Source organism: Somniosus microcephalus, chromosome 13 (assembly GCF_052327205.1).
Source record: "Somniosus microcephalus isolate GS21.2 chromosome 13, FLI_Smic_1.0, whole genome shotgun sequence".
Taxonomy (NCBI): domain Eukaryota; kingdom Metazoa; phylum Chordata; class Chondrichthyes; order Squaliformes; family Somniosidae; genus Somniosus; species Somniosus microcephalus.
This window is the reverse complement of record NC_140999.1, coordinates 183,181,344-183,201,144: the sequence shown is the minus strand read 5'-3', so window position 1 is coordinate 183,201,144 and position 19,801 is coordinate 183,181,344. Positions and strand designations below refer to the sequence as shown.

The 19,801-nt window shown below is 47.7% G+C and overlaps 1 protein-coding gene across 4 annotated transcripts in view; it reads left to right on the top strand.

Annotated features, from left to right (window-relative positions):
• phf20b (PHD finger protein 20, b) overlaps window positions 1–11,637 on the top strand; it is an 88,942-nt gene extending 77,305 nt beyond the window's left edge. For all 4 annotated transcript variants that reach the window (XM_086005771.1, XM_086005770.1, XM_086005769.1 and 1 more), the window contains one exon: window positions 2,106–11,637. In XM_086005771.1, the coding sequence (XP_085861897.1) occupies window positions 2,106–2,248 (143 nt within the window). In that variant the 3' untranslated portion in view covers window positions 2,249–11,637. The remainder of the gene's footprint in view (window positions 1–2,105) is intronic.
• The last annotated feature ends 8,164 nt before the right edge of the window (window positions 11,638–19,801 follow it).

Genomic DNA, 19,801 nt, shown 5'->3' with positions numbered 1-19,801 from the left:
TACAGTCCTGCCATCCCAGGAATCAGTCTGGTGAACCTTTGCTGCACTCCCTCTATGGCAAGTATATCCTTCCTTAGGTAAGGAGACCAAAACTGCACACAGTACTCCAGGTGTGGTCTCACCAAGGCCCTGTACAACTGTAATAAGACATCCTTGCTCCTGTACTCAAATCCTCTTGCAATGAAGGTATCCCTTCCCCGCCACCCCCCCCCCCCATACCCAAACTCACCAGAGTGGGCAGTGACGCTCGGCAAGGCCCCCTTATAGAAAAGCAAATGGGGGGTGGGGGGGGGGGGGCGGAGAAAAGGCAAATACGGTAAATGTTTTCACACAGCCTTCCATTCCGACGGTGTCAGTTGACATGAAGGTTCACGTACATAAATCTTTGAAGATGGCAGGACAAGTTGATCGAGCTAATTTTTAAAAAATACGGGATCCTTGACTTTATAAATAGAGGCATAGAGTGCAAAAGAAAGGAAGTTATTTTAAACCATTGTGGATCACTGGTTCGGCCTCAGCCGATTGTTGTGTCCAATTCTGGGATTTAGAGAGACCGTCGAGGCCTTTGAAAGGGTGCAGAGGAGATCCTATGTGACTGTAACAAAGGTAAACTATCCCTTCTCGACCTGTCTGCAGCCTTTGACACGGTTGACCACTACCATCCTCCTCCAACGCCTCTCCACCATCGTCCAACTGGGTGGGACTGCACTCGCCTGGTTCCATTCTTCCCTACCCAGTCGTCGCCAGAGAATCACCTGCAGTGGCTTCTCTTCCTGCTCCCGCATCTTTACCTCTGGTGATCCCCAAGGATCTATCCTTGGCCCCCTCCTATTTCTCATCTACAAGCTGCCCCTTGGTGACATCATCCGAAAACACAGCGTCAATTTCCACATGTACGCTGACGACACCCAGCTCTACCTCACTACCACTTCTCTCGACCCCTCCACGGTGTCTAAATTGTCAGAATCCTTGTCTGATAATCCAGTACAGGATGAGCAGAAATTTCCTCCAACTAAATATTGAGAAGACTGAAGCCATTGTCTTCGGTCCCCACCACAAACTCCGTTCCTTAGTCACCAACTCGATCCCTCTCCCTGGCAACCGTCTGAGGCTGAACCAGCTTGTTCGCGACCTTGGTGTCATATTTGACCCCGAAATGAGCTTCCGACCACATATCTGTTCCTTCACTAAGACTGCCTATTTCCACTTCCGCAACATCACCCGATTCTGCCCCTGCTCAGCTCATCCGCTACTGAATATCCACGGCGTAACTAAGACCGCCTATTTCCACCTCTGTAACATCGCCCGTCTCCGCTCCTGCCTCAGCTCATCTGCTGCTGAAACCCTCATCCATGCTTTTGTTACCTCTAGACTTGACTATTCCAACGCACTCCTGGCTGGCCTCCCACATTCTACCCGACATAAACTTGAGGTCATCCAAAACTCGGCTGCCCATGTCCTAACTCACACCAAGTCCCGTTCACCCATCACCCCTGTGCTCGCTGACCTACATTGGCTCTGAACATTTGTTTTTTTTTAAATTTATTCTCAAGAGGTGGGCATCGCTGGCAAGGCCAGCATTTATTGCCCATCCCTAATTGCCCTCGAGAAGGTGGTGGTGAGCCGCCGCCTTAAACCTCTGCAGTCCCTGTGGTGAAGGCACTCCCACAGTGCTGTTCGGTAGAGAACAATGTTCCCTGTAAGCTGCACTGTTCTGCGCGGCCTGTTTCTTTCAGTGTGCGGTCCCTTTAAATTTCTGAGCATGCGCGGTATCTTTAGTGTAAAAGCTTGCGAGCAAACTGCACGGGACCTTGTGGATCACTGCGCGGCCACGCACACTCGCAGCTTGGCGGGAACACTGGTAGAGAGTTCCAGAATTTTGACCTAGCGACGATGAAGAAACGGGCGATATATGTCCATTCGGGAGGGTGTGTTTGTGACTTGGGAGGCGACGGTGTTCCCACGCGCCTGCTGCGGGTCGCGGGAAGTGCCGCCGAAGAAGCCTTGGCGGGAGCGTAAATGAAACTGTCGCAGAAAAATAGTGGGGTAACGCAGGCACTTGCGACAAGTAATTCCATTTTCTTTGTTTTCCGTCTCCCTTCTAGTTCTGGAGAGTTGGCTGGACTACTCTGGTGAGTTGGAGCCCCCCGACCCACTGACCCGATTGCCTCAACTCAAGCACCGGATGAAGCAGCTCCTCGCAGACCTGGGCAAAGTTCAGCAGATCGCTTCCTGCTGTCCTGTGTGAGATGCGTCAAACACCTATGGACCCTTGACCGCGGGGGAGGGGGGGGGGGTGCGGAAGGAGACCGCCCACATCCTAACCGAGATGGTGCAGTCCTGTACATGTGCGCGCGAAGTGCTGGAAGGGCGTTGACTGGGTTTCGTGTTCTACCCCAATGAACCCAGACTCTAGTTTCTATTTTTTGCATTTTTTTGTCTCTGTTCTTGGGCTCTTTATGGTATTCCCTGGCTTTAGGAGAGGTTGGGGGGCACTCTCACCCAACAGTGATCCCCGGGGGAGAAAGGACAGGCCGAATTCTTCAGCTTCCCGCACATCCCCGGCTTGCATTGGGTCGCTCGGAACACGGCAGTGTTTGAACTTTTGAGAACGCGAGTCACCATCCAGACATTTTAGCGGGAGAGGAGAAAAGAAAACCCAACGCATCGCCGAGAATTATTGGTGTCTTTTTTAAATCCCTGTATTGACTTCTGTTTGTGTGGTTTTTTTTGTTTGAAGGAAAAACAAAAATACTTCTGTTTGGCCCAGGGGCTGTGTCGGTGGGTTTCTGACAGCACAGTCGGGAGAACTAACTGGGAGGAGCTACTGAGCTGTGTGCGTGGCTGGGACTGATGGATTTACCTCGCCGTTTTGGGTTAAATGCTGCAATCTGTTAATTCAGTCCTCACGCGGTCGCAGACTCTTAGCTTCCCCCGCCCCCCCCCCCCCAGCAGTTTTCTCCCCAGTTACATCGTGCACTCGTTGCCTTAAGGGGAGAAGGTTTAGGGTCGACGGCGTATGTCTGCGGGAGGAGGTGGGATCGGTGCTTTTTTTTGCTGATGACGTTTCTCGGCGGCCCACTCAAAGAAGAAAAAAAAAGAAAAAATCCCGACTGTTCTGTCCAAAACCAGACTGGACAGGCATTCCTAGGAAGGCCGCTGCAGGAGTGGCTCCATTGCAAACAAGAGTGGAAAATGCTGCCAATACACGGCCGGTCAGTCAGCAGCGAGGAACATGGGAACGGGAGCGGGCCATTCAGCCCCTCGAGCCTGCTCCGCCATTCAGTGAGATCATGGCTGATCTGTATCTTAACTCCCAACACAAAAGCAAAACACTGCAGATGCTGGCAATCTGAAATTAAAACAGAAAATGCTGGAGAAACTCAGCAGGTCAGGCAGCATCTGTGAAGAAAGAGAAACCGAGTTAACGTTTCAGGTCGATGACCCTTCGTCAGAACTGGAAAAAGCTGGAGGTGGAACAGGTTTTTAAGCAAGTGCAGGGGCAGGGAAAGTGCCTTCCATCCTATCACAGACCTTCCCTTTTATTCTTTCATCCCCTCCCCCCTTTCCCAACCCCCACACTTGCTTAAAAATCTGTTCCATTTCCTGCTTTTTTTCCAGTTCTGACGAAGGATCATCGACCTGAAACGTTAACTCTGTTTCTCTCTCTTCACAGATGCTGCCGGACCTGCTGAGTTTCTCCGTCTGCCCGCCTTGGTTCCGTAACCCTTGCCTAACAATCTTATCAATCTCTCTCTCTTTTGAAATTTTCAATCTGTAAAGTGAACAGACAGGGTGTAATGTTTCCGGAAAAAAAGGGTTACACATTAATCTGTCTTTTCTCCTTTGCAGTTGCTGACTGACTGACTACATTTTTTTTTTTTGGTGGCTCTTTCGGATTGCTGGCATTTTATTGAAAGCGCTTTTGAACTGGTCTGTCTGGCGGCTCTCGTGCCCAGGGAATCGTTGCCATCTTGGGGACACTGCACGCCAGCCTGTAACATGGTGGGGGGGGGGGGGTGCTAGTTGGATGGAGAGTGTCAGGAGGCTTAGAATCAGCCCCCCCTCCAGATCAGCTTGAAATCCCCCTCCTCCACCGCCAGCCCCTCCCCCTCCCCCGTTCCAATGCTTTCAATAGAATTGCTCCTCTCCCGGTAGCACCCTCGGGACAGTCTAGCAGTGAGGAGACCTAACCAGACGGGGTCAAGTGGAAAGACACCGTCTGTGTTTTTAAAAAAAAAAATAGACATCAAACAAGATTTTTAATAATTTTTTTTAATATAATAAAATTGGGGAGTACTTTAAACTAAAAAAAAAAAAAAAGTTCTCCTCCCCACCCCCCCATCCACCATCTTCCCTTCTCTAATTAAACCTAATTCTTTTTTTAAAAAAACAAATCAGATGTCGAAATTATTTAATACTTTGGAATGGTTTTTAAGAGGGACGCAGATGATCGCGAAGCCCACTCGGGTTTCACAAGTAATGAGCACGGCCCCCCTTTCACTTAACAGCTGTGTTTAGCTGTGGCCAAACTGCTGACCGTGTTTTTTTTTTTGCGATGTGCAGGTTGGCGTGCAGCCTTTGACTGGTCTCACTCCGCAGCCACTGGTGCAGTGGGAGCAGAGCCAGGCTGGGCTGCAGAGGTGAAGCAGAAAATTCTCAGTTACACTTTCTGCTGCACTTTAACACCCATTGCAAAATCCCAGAGACTGGCCCGGTGTAAACCCTGTGCCATTACTTGCCCCAGTCAGTGCTTCCTCAGGCAAGGAGATTTCGCGTTCGGGCTCCTCGATTTCAACATTAATTCTTCCCAAACTCGGCCATAAGCCGCGCGTGAATGCACTCCGGCTGAGTTCAATTTAGGGTTGGGCAGGAGAAGGTGGTGGGGGGGGGAAATTGCGTTCTTTGAACAATCTCTGTCTCCCAGGATTGTAGTTTTGATACTGTGGTACCCTCTTGTGGCCACGTTACAAAGGAAAGTTACTGTGATAGTACAACCGAAATGTTAACCAGCAACTTCACAAGAAGGGATAGAGGAACGCTGCTTAAGTAGAGTCCTTAACATCTCTGATCGTGTGAGTATCTGGATACAGTACAAGTTGCATAACCACGATCGCTGATTAATGGAATCATTCCAATATCTTGACCATTTTCAGAGATCCTTTCTGCATTATAAAGCCCTTTGATCACCTCTCCATTTGAGTTAGTTTGTTGCAGTCAGTTGTTGGACGTTTAGACTTTTTGTATAAATGAATTTTTTTTGTATACAAAAAGTTAATCAAGCTCTGCTGTCGAAATGTGGTTCATGAAGTACAAGCTGAGATTTGCACCTTGAGTCTTCCCACTTAACTCTCTGGAAATCTGCCCTTGAAACCTCATTTCTTGGCCACGTTACCGTGAAATTCTCACCCATGGTTAATATATGCAGTCGCATATGTTGCACAGCCGGTTTTTCAGCTTACTAAGAATCTATGTAAAGGCGTGCCATACTGGGTTCCGCGCACAGCGCAGTAATGTTGAAGCTGGATCTCTTGGGTGCCACCCAGCTGCTTCTGTTACAATCAGACCGTGACTTTGTCACACTGAGTGTCCCCCTCGTCTACAGTGAACTCCGGTTTACACATTGTGCTAACTAGAGAGATCAGCATTCAAATTCCAGAGGAATCTACCCCATCCTGTACTGAAGACACAGCCTACAAAGGAGAAGAGTGGATACCACTCGCCTCTAATATAGAGGCTCTCGGGTTTTTGCAATTTGGGAGTCTGCCAGATTTGATTTCTGCTCCCCTTCATCCCCTGTTTGTCCGGATTCCTAGAAAGACTGATCGGGGGGGGGGGTTCCCTGTTAGACACGAGTACTGAGCGTGCAAGGTCACTATTTTGATTCAGGAGCCCATTTGTTTTTTCATTTGTTCTTGGGGGGTGTGGGCCACCCTGGCTGTTCCACATGTCTGGCCCATCCCCACTCCTAATGCAAGCCAGCCATGCGGTGTGGGACTGGAGTCACATGTAGGACGTGCAGTAACCTCGTTGGGTACCTGCGGCCATTTTTGTCTCTTGTCTTTTTTCATGTCTGGCGCCAGCCGGCCAGTTGCCAGATGTATTGAATTCAGTTTCACAACGTGCCCTGGTGGGATTTGAACTGGCGACCCTTCGGGTTGCAAGTCCTGCACCACGAGCACTACAGTGACGCACCCTCTGTGATCTTACAATGGGGATGATCTCGCCATCGGCTAAGCATTTAGGCGAGAGGCTTAACGTGGTCTTTATTGCAGGGCCCAACCGGTGACTCAGTCGTGACCAATGTTCCCTGAAAGTCACGGGCCCCCGCGCAGCCGGCTTTTCAATCGATAAAACCGCGCATGCTCGCAGTCTTTTGAACGGGTGGCGCAGCCCCTTAAAAAAAAAGGCTGCACAGCCGGGGGAAAAAAAAATACAATAGCAAAATACTGCGGATGCTGGAAATCTGAACTAACAACAGAAAATGCTGGAAATACTCAGCAGGCCAGGCAGCATCCGTGGAGAGAGAAACAGAGTTAACGTTTCAGGTCTGGGACTCTTATGACAGGGAGCATTGATGGTGACCAGGTGACTTCCTCTCGTCTGACACCATTTTTCTATCTTTTAGTCTTTGTGTAAAAAAAAAGTGTACGGATTTTTTTCAATGCGGGTTTTAAACGACAACAAAGTTTGCACTGCGTGTGTACAGTCGCCACCTGCGGGACAAACCAGCTGCAGAATGGCTGCGAGGTGACCCAAACAGTGGGTGTTGGGCCTGGAAGCTAAGCCCTGCCCCGACAAGTGACGTGACATCGCAAAAAAAAAAAAAAAAAAATCCCTTCTTACAGCGACGAGCTGATGAGAGCCGCGTTCGTGATCAGTTACAAATATTACTTGTGATGTACAGGAAACTCTTTATTATCCGGCACCGACGGGCCGGCGTGGTGCCGGTTTATCAAAAAGTCCGGATTACAGAGGGGTATAGTAAAAGGTACGAGAGCTCCGTACACAGCAAAAAATCCAGGCTTCCCTGTTGCTTAGCAACATGTGCAGGAACTCCGGCCACAGACCAAGCGTCCCTGTTGCTTAGCAACAGGTGCAGGAACCCCAGTTACACAGCCACAGATCCAGGAACGGCCACTAATATGAAGTAAAACTTACCTGAACCTACTCCTGAATTTTGCCGGTTAACAGAGATTTCCAGTTATTTAGGTGCCGGTAAATCGAGAGTTTCCTGTAGCAGATAAATTGTTCTAAACTATTTTAACCTTGTTCAGAGCCAGCTCAAACTATACTTGTAGGAATTAAAGTTGTGAATAACGTTCGAAATATTTTTAATCACATTTCTTTCCATATTGCTTCAGCGTAGTATTGTCTATCCCTGACGATACAGGAATCACAGGGGTGGGGGTTGGTGCGGGTTTGTCATTTCCACCTGTTCACAGGCCAATAGCCCTTCTGAACATGGCGCGCTGTAATATTTTCAGTGTTTTTGTTGGGAGGGATTTTGTTTAAAGCAGAAGGTTGTAATCGTGGATTGAGAAAAAGGTTTTCTCGCAGTACTATCCGGAGCTGCTTTCTGTTGCATTTTTTTTTAGTCTGTTCAAGCGTTGATGAGGGCTGAAAAATTCCAATGGGAATGTGCTTTCTTCCTACATGAATCAGGAGCTGCAGAAACCCCATGGACCTCTGAAGTTGAGCTTTCCATTAGGTTTGGTTTGCTATTTCTCCCATCCCTGGAGCAAAAGCAGCTTTGGGTTCAAGCCCTGTCTAGTGCAAACTCGGACCCTAATTCTAGCCACCACTTCTGCATTGAGGACTCTGATGTTTCAATTAGCTCAGTCTTCCTGTTTATAAAAAAAAAAAAAAAAAATTTGTGTAGAGCGTTGAGTGGATCTTGTGTTCTGGTCTGTACCTAACCCAAAAAAATGCTTCTGTCTTCTGGTACCCTAACCCGTTAACCCCTTCCTCTATTCTCCCTGCAGCCCTTAACGTGAGATCGAAGCTCTCGGTAGGCTGTTTTGATCAAATATATATCTAAATAAAATGGAAGTGGGGTAGTGCTCGTGTCCTGCCATTGGAAGGAGCTCTGTTTGCATGGCTTCTTAAGACCCTCTATTGGCAGACCACACGCTGCAGAGGTACGCAATCGGGTGGCACAGCGGCGGTGACGACAGTTTTAACCTGGGGAGGGAGAAGTGTCGACTAGAATAGATCCTCGGTATACCCAGGGCAGAATGCAATGATGTCATAATCCAAGAACTACTTAAAATGGGTGCAGGACAATCCTGCACCATGTTTCATGTAGGACATTTGCCCACCGGTCTGGGATGTTTTTGTCTCGTGCATTAAGCAATGTAAAGAAAAAATCCAGAAGGTTTGAATTGTGTTTGTGGGGCCTTAAAGCTGTGTGACACTGAACTGATTGGACCCTGTGTAATGGTTGAGAATTGCAATTTATTAGCCAGTTTACCCAGTTCTACGTTTGCAAGCACACGGGACTGTAAAAGTGTTGGCTTGAATATTATAGAAAGCAACGTATCTGTACACCCACTCAGTGCTGTTTTGCAAATCAGCTCAACCCTTATCATCTCTTGTTCCTGTGTTTACGCTTTAAAACCGCTGGCCAAGCTCTTTCCATCCCCCCACCCCAATATGGCGTCAGTTGATGCGTTGTGTGTGTACTGAGACGTACAGAACTTAAAGGATCTCCCGTTGAGTCGAACTACCTCAGCCCGGCCAGCAATTGGAGGTACTACAATTAGCCTCAGTGTCTCGGGGGGTGGGGGGGGCATTTAAAAAAATTAGTTCCTGGGATGTGAGCGTCGCTGGCAAAGCCAGCATTTATTGCCCATCCCTAATTGCCCTTGAGAAGGTGGTGGTGAGCTGCCACCTTGAACCGCAAAGGGCAGTTAAGAGTCAACCACATTGCTGTGGGTCTGGCGTCACATATAGGCCAGACCGGGTAAGGGCAGCAGATTTCCTTCCCTAAAGGACATTAATGAAGCAGATGGGTTTTTACGACAATCCGGTAGTTTCAGGTCACCATTACTGACACTAGTTTTTTAATTCCAGATTTATTTAATTAACTGAATCCCCCCAGCTGCTGTGGTGGGATTTGAACTCACGTCTCCGGATCATTAGTCCAGGCCTCTGGATTACTAGTCCAGTAACATAACCACTATGCTACCGTACCCCAGAATTGCTACCCAGTGGCCATTGATAGAAAATGTGCAGGATCCAGCTTGGCTTCAGTAACTCCCAAAGTCAACAGCATGTTGTCATTCACTGCGTTCGGTTCTCTTGCCCATGGCAACCGACCATTTTGGGCAGGGTTCTCGGGAGGGTTGGGGAACAGGCCTCGAGGGGGCTGAATGGCCTACCCCTGTTCCTAATGAAGGCTGCTGGTGCCCGTTTAGCTCTGGGGAAGCCTATCTCTTTCCCCCCCCCCCCCCCCGGCAACTGTTGGTCTCTCTCCTGGGAGGAGTTCTAGACCAAATCCCATTCTTGCAAGCTGCCCCTGACCAGCACCTGTGGAGGTGGGTTTGGGGGGGGGGTGGGCGGACACAAGGGAGAACTGAGAGACATGAGGTAAAACTCCCTTCGTTAACCTTCAGCACTATGTGGCAATTCAGGTAAAAGAAGTCCCCCTTATTAAAGACGTAACGGTCCTCTCCATTTCCATTGTGGTCCTACATTTCCACATCCCTTGTGCTGGATGAACCCCAAGCCCTTTGGAAACCTGGATCATCATTTTGCACAGCAGAGGTTTGTTTTTGTAGAAACTGTTCAGATTGTGTTTTGTGCACATTTTTGTTGCTGGAATTATTCGGTGTGAAGAAAGAGTTGGAACTCAAAAAAAAAAAAAAAATTTGTTTAATTTTCAAAAGCCACGGCCAAGGAAACTAAAGCACATTACATGATGGGTACAGAGAATGGCTTATGTTTACATTGACTATGCACTAAACAGGGGGGCTGAGTTTGGACATGCACTTGTACACAGGGGATTATCTCTGGTCAGTGATGTTTAGCAGCAGCTGCAAGTTCCTATTTCTTAGTGTTTGACTAATAAAAGAGAATATGTTTTTTTTTGTTAATGCAAGTCATTTTCATTGTGAGCTTTCATCTCGACAGTTTTTTTAAATTTCCTGGATTTTTGTGCTCTCCGTTAGTGCTGGGGGATTGGCGCACTTCGATCCTGGGCTGTTGTCGGCGTCGAGCAATCCTAGGTAAGGTTAGATGCAGAGTAAAGCTCCAAAGCACTCTGTCCCGATAATGTACCCTCGGTCCCAGCCTCTTGGAAGAACACCTCATTCTATTACCGGTTTTACGTCTTTTCGTGGCCTCTGAATGAGATCGCCAGTTGTCGCTTAATTAGGGGCAGTTTTACGTGGAATCTTACAGCACAGAAACAGACCATTCGGCCCCATGGGTCCGTGCCGGTGTTTATGCTCCACACCAGCCTCCTCCCACCCCTCCTAATCCTATCAACATATCCTTCTATTCCTTTCTCCCTCGTCCACTTATCTATAGCTTCACCTTCAAATCAAATCAACTTTTATTGTCATTGTTAGTGCACAAGTGCAGTACAACGAAATGTAGGCTTGCGGCTCCCGAGAGTGTACAATTTGGATTAGGACACTTAAACATTTCAACATACATTTGTACATATATATTAGCATAAATATGACCATAATAAAGTGCATCGGCAGATGTGCAGGCTTTAGTGTTTATTTGTGGAGTTCAGTAGGATGACAGCCCTGGGAAAGAAGCTGTTCCTAAATCTGGTCGTACGGGTGCGAATGCATCTGTAGCGTCTTCCAGATGGTAGGAGGGTGAACAGGCTGGGGTGGGTAGGGTCTTTGATGATGGACCGTGCCCTCCGTAGGCAGCGTTTCTGATATATATGTTCTATGGTCGGTAGCCGGGTGCCGGTAATGCGTTGGGCAGTTTTGACTACCCGCTGCAGGGCTTTCCGGTCATGGGAGCTACAGCTGCCGTACCATACCGTGATACAGTTTGTCAGGATGCTCTCTATAGTGCAGCGGTAGAAGTTAGAGAGGATCGGGGGTGACAGATTACATCCCTTCAGCCTCCTCAAGAAATATAGGCGCTGCTGGGCCTTCTTCACCAGAGAGGAGGTGTTGAGGGACCAGGAGAGGTCTTCCGTGATGTGGACTCCGAGGAACTTAAAGCTGGCCACCCTTTCCACCTCCGCCCCATTGAAGTTAAATCCATCTATGCTATTCACCTCAACTACTCCAGCTGGTAGCGAGTTCCACATTTTGTGTTGCAAGTCTGTGCCCGCTAGGATCTGGATTTAGGAACCCATGAGTCTTGGTTGGATTTAAAACCAGGCCCCTCAGTTGAGAGGCCAATATCTCCCACTGTGCCAAACCATCCCTCTTTTAAAAAAAAAAAAAAAAGTTTCCACTAACAACTACTCTTTAATTTGCACCAATGTAGCTCACTCCAAATACTGCTGAAAGTGCCACACTTTGGTTGATGGACTTGGTTTGTGACTGCATTGTCAGTTTTCTTTTGTCATCTTTTACTATCCAGCTTATTACTTTGTTCCACTTGCACTCAATAACAACTTTGAGTAAAGGAGGGCCTTTTATAAAAAATAAAAAAAAACGCGCGCACACAGATTATGGCAGCGCAGCCCTGAAAGTGTTCCAACTATCAGTAGAACTGGGCGTGGGAAACTAAACCTTTTCAGTTATATTTTTTTGTAATGTTTGATTTAGTTTTTGGGGGGTTGGCCATGTAGGTGAAAAATAAATTCACTCGAGTCTGTCTTAAAGTAAAAGTACACAGCTTATTAACAGAACGTTCTGGGAGAAGGTCATAGACCCCGCGGTCTAGTGACACCCTTCTCGTTCTCTCTTGGTTGGTACAGCTTTTTATTCTATTTTCATCCAATCACATTGTATTGCAATAATCACCTGATCACATATGGCTTATTTATTCTTTTCAGTATTAGTAAAGGTTAGTTACATCTTACTATGCCTTTGGTCACAGGTCAAATTCCCATGACCCCTATATTCTGCTGTCTACAATTTTTAGCTAAAGCAGCATATTCCTTATCGCTTACGCAAAACGCACATATTCTGTCTGGTCCCACAACTGCGTCTTATCTTGGTTTTGCGAAGCTTCTCACAATGTTCTTTGTTTAGTTTTGCCTTTTTACGTAAGTCAATTTTTATTGTGATATTTCTTATCTCAACCTGGTTTCTTTTAGTTCTTGTTCATTTTCACATGACCCCACTCCTTTGTTCTGATTTTAATTTTGCTGGCATCACTTAATTAGTGGTCACCTCGGCTGTCTGAATTCTGAGAGGGTTCATTTTAACCCCTTCAGCCACACAATTCCTCGGCTTGGTGAATCACTTGTAATCAATTTCTTGCCTTCCCATCGAATCCTGTTAACTTCACACTTTTATCATTTTCATTTGACTCGCTATCAAGGCCCACAGATGACTAGGGTGAGTGATTTTTTATATATATATATATATTGCTCAGATCCACTCAGAAAATTGTGGTTTCGCTGCCTCTGGGATTTTTTTTTTAAAACTTGGAATTGCTGCCGTCTTGAACAAATGCCGCCGTGCACAGCGAGTAGAAATCATGGGTTGTGGCACCTCGTCAAATCTCCTACTCCAACACGTGCCTTTGAGGTGAGATATTGGCGGAGGGGGGGAGGGGGCTGCCTGGTCTCAACAAACTTGACTTCATTAGATGCACAAGGCTCGGCCTTCAGAAGGAGACAAAAATTGGGCAGGTGAGAGGGAGTCCAAACGTTTTTCTATGCACGCCGCTTCCCACTTAATTTCGTCTGGTCTCCTCATTGATCCACAGTTTGCTCTGATAGTGTTGCATAGTTGTATAGTTTTTGGCCTCGGTATTCATTTTGTTAATTAGTGATGCATTTTAGAAGGAAGAATGAAGAGAGGCAATATAAACTAAGTGGTACAATGTTAAAGAGGGTGCAAGAACAGCGAGAGCCAAGGTTCACATACACAAATCTTTGAAGGTGGCAGGACAAGTAAGGTATACGGGATCCATAGCTTTATAAACCGAAGAATAGAGCACAAAAGGAAGGAAGTCATGGTGAGCTGGTTAGGCCTCAGCTGGAGTATTGTGTCCAGTTCTGGGCACCACACCTCAGGAAAGATGTCAAGACCTTGGAGCGGGGGCAGCGGAGATTTACCAGAATGACACCAGGTGTGAGGGACTTCAGTTACCAGTAACCACTATACGGTGGCATAGTGGTTAGCACTGTTGCCTCACAGCGCCAGGGACCCGGGTTCGAATCCGGCCTCGGGTGACTGACTGTGTGGAGTTTGCACATTCTCCCCGTGTTTGCGTGGGTTTCCTCCGGGTGCTCCGGTTTCCTCCCACAGTCCAAAGATGTGCGGGTTAGGTTGATTGGCTGTGATAAATTGACCCTTAGTGTTAGGGAGATTAAATACGTGGGGTTACGGGGATAGGGTGGGATATGTGTTGGTGTAGGGGTTACGGGGATCGGGTGGGATATGTGTCGGTGCAGGCTCGATGGGCCGAAATGGCCTCTATCTGCACTGTGGGGTTTCTGGGTTTCTGTGAGAAGCTGGAATTGTTCTCCTTGGAGCGGAGAAGGTTAAGCTAAGATTTAATAGAAGGGTTCAACATAATATGGGGTTTTGATAGAATAGATGGGGGAGAAACTTTACAGTGGCAGGAGGGTCGTTAACCAGGGGAGACATTGGCAAATGAACCAGAGGGGAGATGAGTTTTTTTAATGCAGCGAATTGTTGTGATCTGGAATGCACTGCTTGACAGGGCGGTGGAAGCAGATTCAATAGTAACTTTCAAAAGGGAATTGGATAAATACTTGAAAGGAAAAATTTGCAGGGCTGTGGGGAAAGAGCAGGGGGGAGTGAGACCAATGTTCCCCGTATTTTATTTTCAGGCCGCGCGGCCCATTCAAAATACCGCACGCATGTGGTTTTTCTATCGAAAAGCCGGCTGCGCAGGACCCCTGGCGCGGCCAGGCAACTTACAGGGGACAGTGAGTGGGACTAACTGAATCGCTCTTTCAAAGAGCTAGCACAGGCACAATGGGCTGAATAGCCTCCTGTGCTGTATGATTATGACATTTATAGAATGGACAATGTAGTGTTGAGGCACCAATAGAAAGTGGCTCTGGCAGAGACGGGGAGTGAGTCTCCGAAGGGTTCTTCCACTTCAAGGAAAAACCCAGTTATTCTGGGGCTTCTGAGGCTTTTGCTCCAAAATGATGGTGGATGAGCGGTGGAACCCAGGTGGAAATTCACCCCCATTGGATCAGGATGCCCGTTCACCCACCACACTTGATTTTGACATGCGAGCGGCAAGGGGAGGCCTGCTTTTGGCAGGTGCTTGCTAAGGACTGAGACCCATTTGGGGCAAAGGAAAGAAAGGGAGGGGGGGAATGTGGTTGCTTTGCGCTTCCCGTTAATGCCCTAATGGGGCGCAAAGCAACTAGCGCCCGGGCGCGGCAATGTTTGCACCGCTCGCGAAATTGACCAGACATTTTGCGGCGGCGCTAAACACTACCGCCACGATCTCCTCGTCTGCAGATCGTGACGTCAGTTGAGCATGCAACGCCCCGGACTGGATATTGAGTGGCGCCCCCTGCCGCTAGCAATGACAGGCTGAGGGGAACGTTTTGCAGTCGGGAAGGGACTGGGGGAGCACTATTTAAAGGCAACTGCTTCCTGCCTTTTTTTGTTGGCGACATTTTTGCACCACACATTCCGAGAGAGAGAGACTTCTGGAGAGATTCAACGCTGTGTGAAGGAGTTTTGGGTACTGAGCAGCACTTTGCAGGTTCATTTTGATTTGACCTTCCTTGCATCGTTTAGAAGAGACTGTGGGGGTTGCACTCTGAGCTCTTTCCCTGGGCCTCTCCAGTGTTCTTTCCAGCAGATTTGATGTACAGGACTCTCCGGGCCGAGATTCAAGGCTGCAATGAGCAGGGTGTGGATGGAGAGCAAGATCAACCCTCCCCTTTAAGAACTGGCCGGCGCCAGTGTGTCTGTGTTCCATTGCTGACTGACATCACATGAGCTTCGCCAGCGCTCTGAGGTAGCGCATCGCTCCTTGGCGTTAGCGCCTTAAGAGAGGTGTGTAGCGCCTGATTTAGTGCTCCAATCACCTCCAGGGGCGATAGAAGCCAAGTTTGCAGTCGGAGGCGATAATTAGCGCCAGGCGCTAAACTTTGCGCCCGGCCGATAATTGTGCCCCGAACGGGGCGGTACCGAATTTCTCCACCAAGATCTTTAAAAGGGCAAGACTTCACACAATCCTTCTCTGGACTTGCCTTGTATCATTGGCCAACTGAGACTGCTCCAGATACTTTCTGTTAGGCCCCCTGCTGTTCAATAAACTGGTTGCTCAGAGGTTGATGAAATGGGGTGACTTGCTGTGTGACTTGAGCCTCACCTGGAGAGTCTGGAACTAGGGGGGGGTCACAGTCTCAGAATAAGGGGTCGACCATTTAGGACTGAGACGAGGAGAAATTTCTTCACTGAGGGTGGTGAATCTTTGGAATTCTCTACCCCAGAGGGCTGTGGAGGCTCGGTCGTTGAGTATATTCAAGACAGAGATTGATAGATTTTTGGACACTAAGGCAATCGAGGGATTTGTGGGTAGTGCGGGGGATGTGGAGTTGAGGCCGAAGATCAGCCATGATCTTATTGAATGGCGAGCAGGCTCGAGGGGCCGAATGGCCTCCTCCTGCTCCTATTTTTTAATGTTATGTTCACCTGTGGAGAAATGTATGGCCTACACTGTATCACCTCCCAAAGGAGATGCAAACATTTGGCAGTGTAGTGCCTTGCAAATTATGCAGGAGAAACTAAACCTTGCACTCTACATGATGGTATGCTGGGTAACCAGTGTATTACACCACTGAAACCCCCCCTGGTCACTTTGATTTTAATCATATCAAATATCCAAGCCCTCAATCGTTAGCATTTTCCGTTATTTTAAATACCTAAAAGTTCGAAGATGGAAGAAAATATTTCCTCTTGGTTTCCCTCCTGTCGAGCTGTGGATCAGGCAGACTTGTTAACAGCTGGTGTTCACGGTGGCTTTATTATTTTCCAGTGTTGTATGTAAGTAGGGCACAGGTGGCTGGTTTTATTGTGCAACTTCTTCACGAGCCCTGTGCGAAACTGACCCGAAGCAGGATGTCTTGACATTTTCAGATTCGGGGTGAAGAATTTTGTCTAATATTATAGTCAAGTGGGGGACAAAACTTGCCGATGCGAATGGCGGTACCTGGCCTGACAGTGGGTAATTCTGTTATTGGAATGAGTGCATGCAGAGTTTAAAGCTATCCTATATACCAGAGGAGCAAGTGGCTGTAGAAAGCAATACCAAAGTATACATTTCCTGGTGTAAATGTCACGGAATAACACTTGCCGCTCTTAAAATGCTTAATCCGATCATTCAAGTTGACCTTACGACCTCATCTGGTAAACTGCACGGGGTGACATCAGTAAGGTTGCAATGTGTAAACAAGTAGACACGTGGTTACTATCCAAGCCCACAAAACTGTATCTAAGTACCATCTCCGCTGTGGGCCTCTTGCGAAAGGAGGTCGGAGCTGCCTTTTGGAGGTGGTGCAAAGTCCCACGAGACTGATCCCTAGTGCCAGAAGACTTGACTTATGAGGAAAGATGTGGGAAGTCCATGGCTTTCAGCCTTGAACAAAGAAGACGGAGAGGAAATAATGGTAAAGGGAAGGGTAAATCTGCAACACAACTTCAAATTAAACTGCGACAGTAGAACAGGTTCAAAAGTAGTAAAAGGCAAATTTAAGACTGATGTCAGTAAGTTGTTCAAGGAGTGATCAACTTCAGAGTAAGATGGTGGAGGCAAAAACATGGAATAATTTATGATACATGATTCGATGGAAGGGCTGTAGGTTCTTCCTGGATGGCCAAATGGTTTTGCTCATTCGTATACTTGTTAATTTACAACTTTCAGATAGGTGGTTATAGAGTCAAACCACAGGCCAGGATTTGAGTTGAAACATCACTGCCGTATTGAAGGAAAGTTGCATTGTCTGAGGTGTTGTCCTTCAGATGTGACATTAAACCCGTTGAAAGTTAATGAACCCATAGCACTATTTGATGAAGAGCAGGGAGCTCCGCCCTTGGCCATACCCAACATTCCTCCTTCACCAAACATGACCAAAAAAAACCCAGATTAACTGGTCATTCACTTCTTGGTAGAACTTTGCTGTGCACAAAATGGTTGTCACGTTCCCTTACAGAGGACCTTAACTTTTCAATGCAGGGATAGTTTGGATAAATGATGGAAATCTGGTTTCAGTATCCCATATTCTCGAACAGCTTTTTATTATTTAAGGTGGCCAGCATTTATTGCCCATCCCTAGTTGCCATCGAGGCGGCGGTGGTGGTGGGCCTTCTTAATTGGCTGCAGTCGTGTGGTGAAGGTTTGGTAGTAATTATGACCCAGCGAGACTGAAGGAATGGAGATCTATGTCCAAATCAAGATGGGGTGTGACTTGGAGGTGATGGTGTTCCCATGCACCTGCAGCCCTTGTCCTTCTAGATGCTGGAGATTGTGGGTTTGGGAGGTGCTGCCGAGGAAGCCTTGGCATGTTGCTGCAGTGCATCCAGTAAATAGCATGGTGAGCTGGTGTTGGATGTTTAGGCGAGTGGCTGAAGTGTCGATCAAGCGGATGGCTTTGTCCTGGATGGTGTTCAGTTTCTTGAGTGTTGTTGCAGCTGTACTCATCTAGGCAAGTATTCCATCACACTCCTGACTTGTACCTTGAAGGTGGTGGAAAGACTGAGGAGTCAGTAGGTGAGCCATTTGCTGCAGAATACCCAGCCTCTGACCTCCTCTAGTAGCCATGGCATTTACATGGCTGGTCCAATTGAGTTTCTGGTCAATGGTGACACCCAAGATGTTGATGGTAGGAGACTTGGTGATAATGACACTGAATGTCACCTAGAAGGACAAGGGCAGCAGGTGCATGGGAGATGGTTAGGCTCTCTCTTGTTGGAGATGGTCATTGCCTGGCACTTTTGTGGCACGAATGTTACTTGTCAACTATCAACCCAAGCCTGAATGTTGTCCAGGTCTTGTTACATGCGGGCATAGACTGCTTCATTTTCTGAGGAATTGCAAATGGAGCTGAACACTGCAATCACTAGCAAACAGCCTGACTTCTGACCTTGTGATGGAGGGAAGCTCATTGATGAAGCAGCTGAATATAGTTGGACCTAGAAGAACTCCTGCAGCGACGTCCTGGGGTTGTGATGATTGACCTCCAAGAACCACAACCATCTTCCTTTGTGCCAGGTATGACTCCAGCCAGTGGGGCGTTTTCTTCCTGCTTCCCCAGTGACTGAAGTTTGATTGGGGCTCCTTGATGCCACACTCAGTCGAATGCTGCCTTGATGTCAAGGACAGTCACTCTCACCTCACCTTCCTATCAGAATGTGCTGAATAATGTTCCTCTGATGGATTATTGGGTAAACACACTGTGGTACGGTATTCAACTTGGTGTGTGGTGAGATGGCTGATTTTGTACCCGCCCCCCTTCCCAGACTGGGGTCTGCTGAGACCAGTCATTGTGTCCTCTTCCGCGTCAGCGGAAATCGGAAACTTTTGTACCGTCAGGAGATCCAACTGGGATCTTCTGCTCTGTATGACTTGGCACCACACTTTGCAGAACATTTACCCACTCAGTCTTTGTAGGAGCTCTGTGCACTCACCTTTTAATGCTTTGCATTGATTTTCAGGAGGACTTGATTGGTAAAGAATCTGAGCGCTTGCCCCAACGGCTAACTGCATTCACCTGGTGAATGTCATCAAGCCATTCAGGTCAGAAGGGGCCATGTTTGATTCCTGCTCTACTGCATTAACCCCTCTCATCCAAGGCAGCAATTTGGATGTTACAGTTGGCTTTAGTACCACTATGCTAGGGAGGGTTAACACCAGCCATAGCTCCTGCTTGTGATTACCAGCCAGTGACTTACAGCCGGAGCTGCACAGGAACGTCACGCGAGGACAGAGCCAGGCTCAGATGTGATTGGAAGAACTTGCATTTATATCGCAACTTTCACCTCAGGATGCCCCAAAGACCTTCACAGTCAATTAACTGTTCTCTGGCTGAATAGGTTATTCATGATCGAGGAGCATCCATGAAGATTGGGTGTGGTGGTGGGGTAGGCACGATCTGTGCCTTTAGGAGAAAAGGGAAGAAACTGGGGGCTGAGGTGGGGGAAGGTTTCAAAGGTAACTCATGAAGGAGCGGTGTGTCCGGCTGTGTCGGTCAGACAGAAAGATAGAAATTGCATTTATATAGCGCCTTTCATGACCTCAGGATGTTCAAAGCACTTTACAGCCAATGAAGTACTTTTGGAGTGTAGTCACTGTTATAATGTGGGAAACTCAGCAGCCAATTTGTGCACAGCAAGCTCCCACAAACAGCAATGTGATAATGACCAGATAATCTGTTTCTGTTATGTTGATTGAGGGATAACTATTGGCCAGGACACTGGGGATAACTCCCCTTTTCTTCAAAATAGTGCCATGGGATCTTTCACGTCCACCTGAGAGAGCAGATGGGGCCTCGGTTTAACGTCTCATCCAAAAGACGGCACCTCTGGCAGTGCAGCGCTCCCTCAGCACCGCACTGCAGTGCCAGCCAGCCTAGATTTTTGTGCTCAAGTCTCTGGAGTGGGGCTCGAACCCACAACCTTCTGGACTCAGAGGCGAGATTGCGATTAAA